Source organism: Falco peregrinus, chromosome 1 (genome assembly GCF_023634155.1).
Source record: "Falco peregrinus isolate bFalPer1 chromosome 1, bFalPer1.pri, whole genome shotgun sequence".
Taxonomy (NCBI): Eukaryota; Metazoa; Chordata; class Aves; order Falconiformes; family Falconidae; genus Falco; species Falco peregrinus.
Window position 1 is genome coordinate 129,624,353 of NC_073721.1, and position 14,632 is coordinate 129,638,984.

Sequence of the window (14,632 nt, forward strand, 5' to 3'; positions counted from 1 at the left end):
ATTTTTTCTTGTCTCACAGACAGGATCCAAGGAGCATCCACGGGAGGAAAGCAACGCAACAGTGAGGGGAAGCCATTCGACTCTCAGGTTGCACAGTTCAACAGTATCCAACATATTCTCATCTGCATCACAGGTCTGACTGAAAACAGTCTTCTAGTGTTCCTTCTGGTTAAGCAATGAAACTCACATGTATTTTGTGATTCAAATGATTTTTTGCAAATTTGAGATCACATTCTCAGAAACAGAAGTTTAATACCTTACTCCTCCCCAGTACAAACACAGGCAAGCTGTTACAATCTGAATTCAGGCACTGCAACGATTAAAGTTAGGGCTTCAGCAACGACTTGGTCACACTCTACTACATTTGGGCACAGCAACATTGTTTAGTTACTGCAATACATGCTTTATTCGGGCACAGATTTTATCCGCACCAAATGGCTCACAGGAGACCATATTACACCACATGGTCTCTGTATTTCTCAGACCTGCTTGCATTAATGTTGGTTTCAGTATCTCTCTTGCATCCTACTTGAAAATACAATGCAAATATAAAAATGCAAATTACAGCAACAGAAAGTTACCATTCAGTGTTTAAAAATGTCAGTTTAAAATCAGCGCTCTTCTATTCAGACAGAATTGCTGTAGATTTGCCTGGATACTTAAAGTTCATCATAATTCTCCTCAGCCAATCTGAGTAGGATGAAATACTTCATTAAGATGTTCTATGAAAACCCTATTTTAAAAAAAACCACAACCCTGTCATGGGAAAAAGATGCTATTCTTTCCTGCCAAACTCCACAAAAGCATATACAACATCACCTTCTTTCTCTCCCCTCCTCTCTTATGTACCCCCAGCATCACACCCACACACAAAGGATGCTGTTATATCACTCCCTATTACAAATCTTTATGCTGCCCTCATTTCCTAGAGATTAACGATCAGGCAGCTCAAATCAGCTTTTGCCCACTGCACTTAAGGGAACACAGTCAAATATTAAATGGCAAAGCACAAAGGCTTCCAAGGCATTTTATTTCAGAACAACCCAAGGTGTGCCAGGTACTGGAGATGCCTCAGTTTACCTTAAGAAACAGAAACCAGAATTGCAAGTGTCAAAGGCTAAATTATTTTTTTTCTTAACCATAGTTAATAGGGTCATATCCGTATAAAAAGGAGATCCAGAGCCACGAATAACTGGATTTCATTTACTACTTTCTCCCCTCTGGCATGCAGCTGCGCACACACCAATGCCAAATGAAGGAGATGGAGGGAACATTGGCTGGTGATGGAGACAGACCACTTCTTTTGCACAGCCTTTGCCCAGCCTCCAACCTGCACCCTTAAAACCTGAAGGAGCATTGGTGGCCCTTTTTAAAGACGCGTCCAGCTCTGTTTCAGGGCTGTTAGTGCAAAATGCTGAGTACAGCAGCCACAAACAAGCAGCCCTTTATCAACAGCAGGCAAGATCTGGAGAAGCAGTCCCATTAAGAAAGTTGCAACTGCCACAGTTGATTCTCCCAAACAATCAATATTAAAATACACACACTTAAAAGCAGGAAGGCACTTGTCGGACAGTTTAACAAGCAAGCCGACAGAGGCACAACGGCTTCTATCCAGCACGCCTCCACAGCTTGTTTGAAAGGCTGATATCCCCATCTTTCTTTTTTCAGCCATTCCATCTGCTCGTGAATTATGCAGAGTTGATTTAATAGACCTCAGCCTGCCAGGACAGAGCACTGGAGTGATAGTCCATCTCTTGAAAAACACCATCAGCCTGATCCCTCTACAGATATTTTATTTAGAGAACTGCAAGTATACACTGTCCTGTAAAACCAGATAGAAGACACAGCCTCCCAACCCACATGGTCAGCGCAAATATCATAGGTAGGACTTGCACAATGAGGCAGAACAAGGTGGGGGTTACTGAGGATGAGGAAACCAGAGCCATAATCTTTATAGAACAGGATGGAGACAAACCATCTCGCTAAGGAGTGGATCGGTGCCTCTGCAGAAGCCATGCTAATTGGTTCAAAGTAACAGCAATTCTTGCTCTAAAAGAGTTGACAGCCAAGATAAAAGTAAATTTTGGTTTTATTTTAACTTGCATGCAGGCCTGAAGCAGTAGCAATCTTTTCCTCTCAGCTCTAAGCACCATATATAAGAGGCTTGGGCTTGTGCCAGCCAACAGCTGTAGGTCTACTGAAACTTCAAGCACTGTCTCCAGAACAGCCACATTCTGCTCATGTGCTGGAACTCTGCTACCAGGAATTGGAACTGCATGATGTTAGCCTGACCTCCCCAAAACAAAAGCAAAGTGGCTTTTCCAGCCTCCCAGCGTCTATGTGCAAAACGAAGAACTTAATTTTTAGGCAGAAACTATGACAGTACCCAGCTGCCAAACAAGCTCCTTTTTAATGCCAGCATTATCACCAAGGCAGTCTCCATCACAAAGAATTTAGAAATACGAAGATTTCCTCCTGAAGTGCGCTCTGACAGGCACATCACACAATCAGAGTAGAAAACGGCCAAAGTACAGTGCTCCCTAACTGTGCTTCCCTGAAATAGAAGGTAAGGGAAAAGGAGGACTGCTTCTGACTGAAATATACTGTAAGTATATTGGGGTTCTAGCAAAGCTGTAGAGTTCACGCTTAATTATAACCTGAATTGAACAGGCTCTCTGGGCAACTTAAGAAAGAAAAATCCACAAAAACAACCCCAAAACTCACCTTAGGTAGGCGCAAAAGTCTCTACACGGAGCAGACCTGTACTAGGAATGTGAGCACAGCTTAATGCCACAGAGAAGGAAATGCTCATTGCATGTGCTGGGAGAAGTTACGTTGAAAGAGTGAGGGAAGAGGGAAAAGGAGAGGCTGCAGCATCAAATTGTGCTGCAGGCTTTACTGGACCCCTTACAAAACATGAGGTTTTAGTCAAACGTTTTGAATTGATAACTACAAATGTTCCTGTTCCAGTTAAGATTCAACAAAGATTTCAAAACTACAGCTTGGGCTGAGTTAATTAATTCTCACTTTTAGTACAAAAAAAACCCAAAACAAACAAGCAATAATTAAAACCAGCTACAACCTGACTGGTTTGATCTCACTTGCACAAGATAAATGAATATCAAACTCATTAGCAGCTCAACAAGTATATACACAATACAGGCTGTAGGGTACTGTCAGCCAGCAACAGCACCGAGCTAGTGATCATACAGACCCCAGAAAAAAGTACTTGTACTCAGCAGCTTACAGTCCAGATAGTCTCGTCTTTTCCCAGTGGACATTAATTTCTTACTAGACAGCTGCACACGCTATAAAAGAAATCTTAAAATCAACATGCCCAAGAAACACAATCAAATCTTCAAACCTTTTTTAGGATGGGGTCTTGGAGGTTCTGTAGCTGCTGGCATTGAAGAAACCTGAAAAGACAGAGAAGAGGAGTATTAAATACACCAGGCAAGGTTTCTTGAAGATCTATTCTAGAAAATAATTGGAAAGGACAACTGGCAAATCCCAAAATGGTGTAAAAATAGCATCACTGCTGCTAGACAAACTCTGCCCTGCCAAGTGCTGCTCTTCCCTAACCATAGCTAGGCAGAGGTTTCTGTTTGCCATGTAGATTAAACAAACCTGCTCTTTTCAGAGTACATTTCTGTTCCATAGGTTCACTGCTATTTATTAGGGTTCCACAAAGAAATCATTACCTTGTAAATAACCAAAACTCAAACACTTAAAATGCTAATTAGAGATCACACCACAAAATTTATTACAAAACATTTTTTTATAAAACATTTATAAAGTTATTTAGAACAAAGTCATTCCTGGGGAACCATCAGAGTCTGCAGGCACGTGAGTACATCGATGTCCCATCGCACAGCAGGCAACCTCAACCTGCAAATATTGCCCGGAGCTCACGGACAAGCAAGTACACAGTCTGTGGAAAATAAATGCATTTTATACGTTTTTCTTACTTTGCATATAAAATCAAACCCTCACGGAAGAGAAACATGATTACACAGGGAAGCATTTTTATTTTTTACTTCCGGTTTCTTGGGGAAGAGGCATTCCACACTCCTCTTCCCCAGACACCACCAGGGTTTTACAGAACTGTGTCGCCTCCCCTCTCCTTAACAAACTACTTTTTAAAGTGGAGATTCGCTCTACACTTGTTCCTTGTAATCTTTTTGGAACGTTTTCTGGTTCTGCTCTTCTTTTATTGGAGATGGGGAGGATCAGATATCCCGAGTACAGTATCCAAGACATGAGTACAGTATCCAAGACATGGAAATAACCAAGATTTATAAAAGAAAAGCTTTTACCAGCTTTGTTTCTTAATCATTTCTAACATTTTACTCAGTATTGTGAAAAGTTTATTACTAGCTATCGTAAAAAGCTTAGATGGTATTTTCACAGAATTACCAAACTCCAAGCACTTGCTCCTAAGCAGGAACCACACAAAGCCCCCAATAATTATTTTTTTTTATCATTTACAACTTTTTTTTCAATCTGTACACACCATTCCAATTCTAAGCCCTATCACCCAGCACTGCCATGACTCTCCTGCAGTTTCTGCCATGACTCTCCTGCAGTTTCTCTTACTTCCCCTCACCCGACCACCTGCCCAGCTGCCCTTCTCCGGACCATTTCTGGACACACCAAGCAGGCCCCTGCAGCGCTTCACTAATGACCCCCCTCCGGCACACAAAAAATGAGTACTTGTTCCTTCTTTCTGCTCCTCACCTTTTAATCAGGTACTTATCCATGACAAGGGGTTTTTTTTACCTTATTCGAAGACCATTTATTTTCCTTAAGAGCATTTGGCATGGCATCCTAGGCTGATAAGCAAGCACATACTTAACCAATACTGCACATATAATGCCTCTAAGTTGCTAAGAGTTATAATATGTCACGATGAATCTGCATAAAAGTCGCTTGGTGTTACTTAGATATGTTTACTGTTAAAGCATGTTTGCTGATTACTTATAATCAATGTTTTGCAGTGGAGATATGGCCTGAAGGTTGAATATAATCAATAGTATGTGTGTTTTTAGATAAAAAAAATGTAACATGTATAAATAGGTCTGAAAAATGTTAAAACGGCACGCGCGATATTGGTGGAACTACCCCCCCCGTTCCGCCCAGCGCTGAATAAACATACCTACTTTACAATCTAATCATTGTAAAGTCTGTTTTCCGCATGTCAGCAGTAGGAAATGAGCGAGGGGCTCACAGCCCGCCGGGCAGGGGAACCAGGGCAAGCCTGGGGGGCACCGAACCGCGGGGGAACGTGGGGGGGAGGGGCGCTGAGGGAGGCTTGCGTGTCACTGACCACCCCAACACAAATCAGCACCACGCTCCATCTCTGTTTTCAATACCAAGCGTACAAAGGTTAAACACTCGCTCTTAAAAGCCCCTCCCGCCGCCGCCCCCCGCCTCCCCTCGCCCCCCAAGCCCCCCCCGGCCCCCCCTAAGCCGCCCTAACCGCCGGGGGCCGGGCAGGCACCGGCGGCCCCTCACGGCGGCGGCCCCTCACCGCTGCGGCCTGCGGCTCCGCCATGGCGAAGAAGCGCGCCGTTACCACGGTTACCCACCGACACCCCCCCCCCCAGCACTTCCGGGACAACCACAGAGCGGCGCGGTGCACGACGGGAAGGCGGCGGGAAGACCCGGGGCATCCGCCGCCGCGTTCGCCACGGAAACACTGGCGTGACTAATGCAGTAATGGAGCAGAAGTTTATTAGGGAGGGTTTGCACGGCTCCCCCGCGGCCTGAGGCGGCCCGGCGGCGCAGGGAGCTGCTCCCCCGCTCCCGGGGGCTGCGGCCGTGCTGGCACCGGGGGCAGTTCCTATGGGAGCGCCTGGAGACCAGGGGCGAGGAACGCGGGCAGGTAGCCCCAGCCGTGCCCGCCAGCAGCGCAGGGCCCGCGGGCACCCCAGGCCGGGCCTGCCCGCACCTGGGCCCGGCCCGCAGCCGGTACTGGCCCCGGGGCGCGGTGACCCCCCGCGATAGGCGGGCTCCGCTGGCCCAGCCCACCGCGCCCCACACGGACCCACGGCTTCCACCAGCGCTTAAATACACGGATAGGGAACTTCTGTGAGCCCAGGAGGAAGGGCAAGTAGCCGCTGCCCGCAGACAGAGACCGGCAAGAGGCAGCGCTGCTCGCCTCCATCCCGCCCCGGCACAGTGCCCACAGGCTCCCGTGTGATTGCCGGCGGCAAACAGGGCACCGCGGGTGGAACCGGAGGGGAAAGCAGGTAGAGAGAGACCAGGCTATGTCGGTGGAAGTGCCACATCAGTGAGGGAGCTCAAGTGACCCGACTGCCAACTGGAAATGGCATTTTGTATTACAGACCTGCCTACAATCTGCCTCTTAATTCACCGGTCAGCAAATTTATTCCCCCCCTCGAAGCTGGCAGATCAGAAGAAAGGTTTGAGGACACTAGCCTGGCAAAAAATACCACAGAAGGAATTCCTATACAGGAGTAAATTTAATAAAACCACCACCAATTGTTTACTTTAACATAGCTTGTTACAGAAATCATAAAAATGGACTCAGTAGCTAACTTATTAGTTCTTTCCCCTTTTAACTGAAAAATACCCTGTTGATTTCAGCTTCTACTGCACTAGATGGAGTGTTAAATATTTGCCAGGACAGTATGCCCAGTAATTGAGCCCAAAACAAACACAAAGACAATTCCATCATCTTTCCTTTTCAATGTTATGACTCATTATAATGTAAGTGAAACTTAAACAGCAAGGAACGGTCCATTTGACAGATGAAGGAGAGCAGGGGAGAGAAGAGAGGAGATCCACAGCCGTAATCTTTCCACAGGTCTGAGAAGTGGTGCAAAATACCCCTCCTGCTCCTGCCTCAGAACTAGAAGTAAAACTCTAAATACACACACACCTCCTCTGGGTTCAGAGCACGTGTCCTGCGTGCATGGATGGGAACAGCAGAGTTGGATTTGGGCAGCTATCAGTCTGGGGTAGAAAAAAAAAACAAAACAAAAAAAACCAACACACCAAAAAAAAAAAAGCAAAGCATCCTGAATCACAGTGTGCATCAGTCACCAACACAATGCACACAGGGTTACCGAGCGTCATGAGCTGCGCACAAGGGGACGGGTCCGTTGCCAGCAATGGATACACACACAAAACCATGGAGGCTGTGGACATAAAGGAACTGCAGGAAGAGGAGAAACCCAAATTCTCTGGTAAAAGCCTTCCAAAAAAAAAAAAAACAAAACAAAAAAACCAAAACACCAAAGAAAAAAAACCACCATGTTCACTACACCAGCACACGCTTCCCCCACCCCATCCCAGGGAAAAACAAAACAAAACAAGATAATCAAACTGAAAGAAAATGCACAGCAAATAGACATAATCTTGAAGATTTTTAAAGAATAAATATTTTTTGTAATTAAACATTATGCAAACACGTGCCACGCTTGCTCTTTGTCCATGCATATGCGCTATATACAACTTTGAAAAATACTGTGTTGTCCTCTTTTTGTTTTAAAAGTCATATACAAAGGTGTTTTTTTTTCCTTGCTGTGTAACCCCCCTCCTCCCCTCCCCAAGAATAATCTTTACAATGAGCCAATCAACATTCATCTGTGTACTTGGGTGGCAGAGAGGAAAAGGGGGGCAGGAGAGCCATCCCCCCCTTACCAAAGTACATCAAAATGGCTGGTTTGGACATGAAAAGCAGTGTCAAGAAACTGGTTTAAATTCCATCTGTACTACACACAGGAAAATAAAGATAGAAAAGAAAAAGGAGTCGGCTTGGAGAATGAAGCTACGTTACAAGTTAAAGTTGGAGGGTTTTTTTTTTTTTTTAGTGCGTCTGTCACACTCTTATTGGCCGCCTAGAATACTGTTGTACAATGGTTTATCTACCTTTTTTTATTACAATATAATTTACTTAAATTTTCTGTTAACAAAACAGAATCCCGGTACTACAGACCAGCGGTGTAACAGGCGTAGCGCCTTGTGTGTGTTTTATTTGAATCGCATGAGCACTCTAGATGGTAAAGGTTTCAGAGTTCGTTTTATGCGGGGCCAGTCTCAGTCCTCAATGTACTCCCACAGGTCCTTCTCGTAGCCTTCATGCACATGCTGCAACAAAACCCTTCGTCGACTCTCGCAGTATCTGCAGCGAAGAGGAATGGCACAGAGAAGGCAGGTTAGACACCATGGCCCACTCCCAGCATTGTGTAATGCAAACCTACATTAAGCCCCACTTCCAAAAGAAGAGATCCCCTGAGAAGGGACTTAGTATTTGTAGCCCATTAACAGCGCTAATTAAGACTTCAACTACTCCAGTCACTCAGCACCAGGTCTGTGGCTGAAAAAAAACCCAAAAAAAACCCCAAAAAAACCAAACACCATGCAAATTTAAGTTTCCCATGCAAAAGTATCCCCAAAGCCCCTACAGCTAGGAAATACTGAACAAGGAAGCAGCAGTGGCCACAACATGCAGAAGCCAGAGCATAGGTTAGCAGTGACACCCAAAATGGGACAAAGCTCTCCTCAAACAAGGGCTGGTGCCTATGAGTCATATCAGGACAACAAAAAGCCAGGAGCTGGCTGGGCAGAACCTCTGGAAGGAGCACTGACCCACTTCTATTCCCCTCCAGAATCCCAGTGGAGATGGAAGCAGTCAAGCTGGCTACAAAAAGGGTTACTGGTCCGGCTTGGAGTGCAAGTTTTACCTCACCGTGACTCCTGAGTCTCAGAGGGGCACTAAGCCTGGCAGGATCTTCCTACCTATGCTCACTTAAACAGACAAAGCTGCAAATCTAACTGATCCCAGGGTTAGGTACAGTCCTACCAGGATCAATGATACTGAGGAAAAGTGCTATCATAAGAACATATCAAAAGATGCCATGTTCATTTTGGGTGCATCAGCCAAATAAAAAGATAAAAAGCAGAGAAGCACTTCAAGTATTCAGGTTCCCAGAGCAAATTATAAGCAAGCAGCAGGCATTCTGCACTAAAGCCCTTCCAGTGGTGATGCTGAAGTCTACATCATCTTTAGGCATGCAGGGGACAAAAAAAAAAAAAATAAAAAAAAAAAATAAAAAAAAATTCTTAGTAGCAGCTCCCACAGCCCCAGGCACAGCTGTGTCCATGGTTCAGCAGTGCTCAGCCCCAAGTGATGTGCTGTAATGTGAGAAACTGGCACCCAGGAGCCAACCACCAAGTTACCAGTTCCTGCTGGGAATTGTGTGGTACAGTTTCTGGGCACACGCACCAGTCAGGAGAGCATCCGAGGGGCTCCAGCAGCTGGGAACCCGGCTTGTTCAGTAGTGGCTGAGTATCTCTCTGCTCACTAAAGCGAGGTGCACAGGAGGAGTCTCCCAGCAGGTGCCCCTAGCAGAAAGCTATCCTTGATTGCAACGCATGCTAACAGGTAGGCAGAAATTCCTCATCTTAACCTGCAGCCCTTGTAAGATACTGAATGGTAGCAGCATCAGACCAACAGACTTATCTGAATAACACTCTTCTGGCTCTTCTCATTGCTATCAGCTGTTGCAACAGAAATCATCATACACAAAGTCCCATTGATTTTCTGAAGCACATGAAAGCAAACATGCATAGCTTCTGCTTTCCCAACTTCAGTTATTTTGCTGCTGGTGGTGGGGGTTTAATCCTGTTTTCCAGAAATGTCTTTGCAAGCTAAGAGATTGAAACACCTGAAACCAAATTAGCTAGGAAGTCAGTTCATGCAATTTCCCAGAGCTCTTTAAACCCACCTCAGTAACATCTTTGGTCCTGGTCTTGCATCAGTACACTGTAACACCAGCACACAAAGAGCACCGTGCAGGACATAATTAAGACATGACTGAACTAGTTAATTAGGGACCTGCACGGGCTTGACAGATGCATACTTTCTTCCCAGAAACATGAAGGCAGGTTTGGGATACTATGTTCTCAGGCAATTCAGGCTATATTAGGTTTTAATTTCTTCTGGATAGCTGTTACCATCCCTAGAAGAGCATCCAGTTTCAAAGGACTTAAGTGAACAAGCAGCTTGACCCAAGATACCCTTCAAGGCTACCATTAAGTAAGTTGGCAAGTTACAAAATGCCTCAAAAGCAAAGGTCTGGTTAAGTCTTGTCCAGCTCCAGCCATGCTACCAGACCAGCAGAATGGGCCACAGGCCCCCCAGAACTAAACAGCTAACTCCACTCCCCAAAGTCCCTTAGTCAATACAGCTCACCCTACTTTGGCTTTTTTTCTTTTCCCCTAAGCTAGGCATAACAAATTCAGTGACTTTGGCAAAATGCCTCAAAAATGCAAGCCATAATCCTGTGACTCATCTGCATCTACAGCTTTGTATTTTTCCACTGTGCAGAAGTGATTCCCCTGGGACTGTGAAAACCATTAGCATTTGTGTCACCTGGACCCTGGTTCTTCTGCTCTCCTCTCTAGCTGGGCAGGTTGCTCTCTCCCTCTTCTTTAAAGACAGCCTTTCTACACCCACTTTTTGCACAAAAGGGCCCAACAGAAAAATAAAAACACCCAATTGCTCTTTTACAGCAATGCATCCTAGGCCAACGGTGTCAGCTTGGAACAACAAAGTTACTCCTTGTTCCTTGGCCCTCACTATGCAGGTCCCATCTCGGGCCTGGCCATTCCCACATGCTCCTTCTCTGCTGAACAGCAGGTGTATGAAAAGCCATTGCTTTTAGTCACAAGATTTTTCCATTATGGGACTGAATCTTCTAGCTACTGCTCAGCAGAACAGATGCAAGGCACAGCTGGGAGCCTCTCCCTGCAGGCTGTCACCTTCCCCAAGGGCTGGTCCCGGCAGAGGCACAAAACCACACAGCCAGCATCCGCACAAGGGCTTCACCACTGGTGATTTCAGGAGCTGCTGTGGGACACTGCTGCTCTGTTCTCAGATGCCCAGGGACCAACTGATGATCATAATGCATAGCAGAAGGCCAACAGCAAACAGCTTCCCAGGGACATGACTGGTGAAAAACCATACCTTGGCAAGTACACATGCCACCACCTGTCACAGGATAGCAATACAGGTACTCAGGCAGCTGTGAGATAGAGAATTATTAAAAAACAAACCTGTACTTGTCCTGTACTTTCTGCTTTATGTCTTGCAGCGAATCTTGGGATATATCTCGCTCAAGGTACCCAGAAAGCACCTCTGTGGCATTCTCTAAGTCTGCTTGGTTATTCTGCAAAGACAAAAAGAAAAAGAGTATTTTGGGGGTGGGGGGGAGGAAAGAAAGAGATTTTTTAACTCAATCCAACTGAAATCAGTCCTGAAATAAAAAGCAGGATTATACATGCACTGTATAACACTCTAGTAACCTGCTCTGAGCATCGAGACTGAAAAAGCTGAAATTTCTTCATTTGATCAGGAGAGAATTTGCATATCTACCAACAAGTCTTCTGTCTTCCTTGATCTGCAACATCCTGGCAAACCTAAAAAAACCCTTTTCCTTCCTAATGGTATAGTGCAGTACAAGGCTATTAATCTCCTGTTCTGTCCCTTCTCTATTTATTTTTATCAGCATTGGCAAAGTCTGTGTTGACCCCGGTACACACACAGCAGCATCGGAGCACAGCTTTTGCTATTGCTCAGTCATTCTGTGCACCCCTTGCTGAGCACACAGTGCAGAAGCATCCTGCTTAGGTTCTGCACAAAGACCAACAAAGGACTATTCTAAACTATAAAGAGTCAATACAGCTTCACTTCTGAAGCAGATTAGGCCTCCACCTTTAGACCGTGAAAGGGCAACTGTAATGGTAGTGCCCTTGGAAAAAGCCAACACCAGGGAAAGTCAAAATGCCAGATTTAAGCTTTAAGGCCTTCTTTGCCAGTTCAGGACAGAACCTCACTCTCTTGTTTCAGGTGGCAGCATCTTGTACTCTACTTTCTCCTCGAGCAGACGATGCTATATGATGCCCAGCAGGGCCACTGACTTTTGTCCAACAGAATATTAAGCCAGACTCACTTTGGTAAAGCTGGGGACAAGAGTTTCTCCAAGCATTAAATCTCTATTTCGCTTAGCTTTATAACCTGAACTCCTGACAACCATGTTTTTTTCTCCTACCTCAAAGATAATGGACTGATTATTCTTTTTGAGGTAGAAGGCAAAGACGTAAGTGTACATGAGTGTGGCACGACACTGGCAGAGGACGTCGACTGCTTTCTTCAGGAACTGCACCTCGATCCATGACATGTTGTGCTGCTGCATCTCCTCCATTTTCTGCTTCACCTGAGCATACAGCTTGTGCTCAAAGCGCAGGCTCTGCATGTGGTTCATATAGCGGTTGCAGTAGAACAGGTACCTCTGCAGGGCTGCTCTGGATCTCTGTGTTAATTCCCATTAGGGAAAAAGAAAACAAATAGTTAAAACAAAGTAATGGCTGCAAGAGAAGTAAACCCCTCACAAGGCTCTTCCTAACCCTGAGAACAAGCTTCCTTTCCAAAGGCATTTCCTTTCCCCTCACGCTGGCCAGACTTAGATGGTGCTGCTTTGTGTGGCACTATTAACCCTGACATAGTGTGGAGATGAAGCCAGACCCATAGCAGCTCACCCTCATGCAGGGGACTTCCTAGCACTGCTGTGACATCCTCACTCCCAGCCCTGAAAGTAAATAGAATCACATTGCTAAAGCCTAATCAGTTTTGAATTTCAGCCTCACAGTTCAAGCTACAAGACTTAAATGCTTCCAGTGTCATAACAGACAGTGAGAAGCAGATTTTCTTTTCTATTATTTTGGCTAATAAGGAATTCCAATTAAACAATTATTGTGCTTGTATTAAGAGGGCACCCTTAGGTTGCCTAGGCCATATTGATTATAGAGCAGAGCAAAGACGCCATGTGCTAAGTAGTACAAGAGAACCAAGATACTCAATGCATAGCCATCAATCTTATTTACTTCTCACTGACAGATCAGCTAGGGAAAAAAAAAAGACAACAGCATGAGCATGGCTAACTTCTACGCTGTGGATGTACACTATCAGCCAAAGTCATCCTTATCTGCAGGAGGAGGAGCTGCAGGAAATACTTTGGTTCTTGGCTATAACAGTACTTTGACAGAGATGCAGAAAATGGATTTCTGTAAGCTGTGGCACACAACATGCAATCCCTCCCCACTAAAAAGGGGTTTGGCTCTATCCATATTCACTGAACAGTTTAATGTAGCTGCAACTTCACCCACTATTTCTTCTATGTCAAGCCTCTGAATGTAGTTATTGGAATGACAGCAGTCTATTTATATTCAAAACATCTGCTGTGTTTAAACACCTCAGGATTCACATTAAGAGCTTTGCAGTAAAGAGCATTTTATGAAGGATGTGAGGACTGTCATCTCAGACCCATGGCACTATGATGACTCCATGTTAAGAGCTGCTATAAAACAGGCAAGGCAGCGTGACAGATAACTGAGTTAACATGTTCTTTAAATTGGGTTAAGGTGGCTTTGAACAGGTGAGTTTTTTTCTTCCCTAGCAGGAAGCAAGAGTCCAGAGTTGCAGGGGAACTTCACTGTCTTTTTCCTGGATTTGGGCATGAATCCAATTCTTCAGAGCCAGTTTATAGGTTTACAGAAAGCATGCCACAGGGCTGGTGATCTCACTTATCACCAAAGGTTATGGACTCACCTCCTGTGCATCCCTTGCTGCCTTTGCATCATCCTCATTGTAGCGATTACAGTTGTACCTGTAACAGGGACACAAGATTCCACAGATTTCAGTCCAAATCAATACCGTTTGCATCACAGCTTCCTCATCTTCCAGGAAGGCACGCTCCTGAACTCACCAGGCAGATCCGTGTGGCTCCCAAGGGCCCAGACACACCCAGCAGAACTCTGCTTTGCAGTTCTGGTTCCGACAGACCATGTGGTTGCAGCCCCCGTCCTTCTCAATGGTGACATGGCATTTTGGGCATTCCTGTTCACAGGACAGAGAGCACCGTTAGCAGTGAAAGAACAGAATCCAGTCTTATGAAGTCAGAAGGGCTCCCATGGCAGTAAGAGGTAGCACGTCAAGTGAAATGCATGATTTACTACTTCCCTTTGATCATCGAGATCCATTTTGGAGTCAGGCCTTAAAATATTCCCGAACTCCAAGCAGCTAGACAGCAAAAAACCCTAAGGAGTAACACATTTTTATCTATGCTGCTATTATAGTGGTACACTGGCTAGGTAATTTCATGACCTCCTCCAAAATCACAGCAGTAGTGATGGTCTGTAACATCCATGGGGAAGGCATCTGGCTTTCCCCACCATCAAGTGTTTGGTCCACTGCAGCACTCAAACTGAAAAAGCCTAACAGTAAGCTGATATCATGCTGTTATCAAACCAAGACACCTGCAATTGTAAAATGTCATCCAAAAAGTATCTGAAAACATGCAGCAAGAATCTAGCGTGCTTCAAAGAAGTTTCTGTCAACTAAAAAGACACTTCTCCTCCTGGGGCATTTCCACATTTCCCATCAGATCCCTTTTTTCCCCTTCATGTGACACCTCACAAAAGCCCACATGGGGCTTCCCTTTCAGGTGTGAGGCCTTTGACAAATACAAGGATATCAGAGCAGCACTGCACAGGGAAATCTTTGGGGAATAGGCTGGTTTTTTATAACACTAATATCATTCTCATA

General features: G+C 45.2%; 2 protein-coding genes across 20 annotated transcripts in view; both read right to left on the reverse strand.

The window, feature by feature from the left end:
• Window positions 1–5,626, reverse strand: part of BBS4 (Bardet-Biedl syndrome 4) — a 43,977-nt gene extending 38,351 nt beyond the window's left edge. For 2 of the 14 annotated variants that reach the window (XM_027780003.2, XM_055818814.1), the window contains exon 1: window positions 3,365–3,416. Coding sequence is in view for 11 of the 14 variants with exons in the window: in XM_055818733.1 (XP_055674708.1) it covers window positions 3,365–3,416; window positions 4,780–4,821 (94 nt within the window). In the remaining 3 variants the exon portion in view is untranslated. Of the gene's footprint in view, window positions 1–3,364; window positions 3,417–4,737; window positions 5,122–5,155; window positions 5,177–5,530 lie in introns of those variants that run through there. The other 12 variants (XM_055818738.1, XM_055818770.1, XM_055818789.1 and 9 more) reach the window with 12 other exon arrangements.
• A 1,752-nt stretch (window positions 5,627–7,378) lies between these two features.
• Window positions 7,379–14,632, reverse strand: part of ARIH1 (ariadne RBR E3 ubiquitin protein ligase 1) — a 61,340-nt gene continuing 54,086 nt past the window's right edge. For 5 of the 6 annotated variants that reach the window (XM_055818701.1, XM_055818697.1, XM_055818689.1 and 2 more), the window contains 5 exons: window positions 13,794–13,924; window positions 13,637–13,694; window positions 12,081–12,341; window positions 11,086–11,198; window positions 7,379–8,149 (listed from right to left, as the gene is read on the reverse strand). In XM_055818701.1, coding sequence (XP_055674676.1) covers window positions 8,065–8,149; window positions 11,086–11,198; window positions 12,081–12,341; window positions 13,637–13,694; window positions 13,794–13,924 — 648 coding nt within the window. In that variant the 3' untranslated portion in view covers window positions 7,379–8,064. Of the gene's footprint in view, window positions 8,150–11,085; window positions 11,199–12,080; window positions 12,342–13,636; window positions 13,695–13,793; window positions 13,925–14,632 lie in introns of those variants that run through there. The other variant, XM_055818720.1, reaches the window with a different exon arrangement.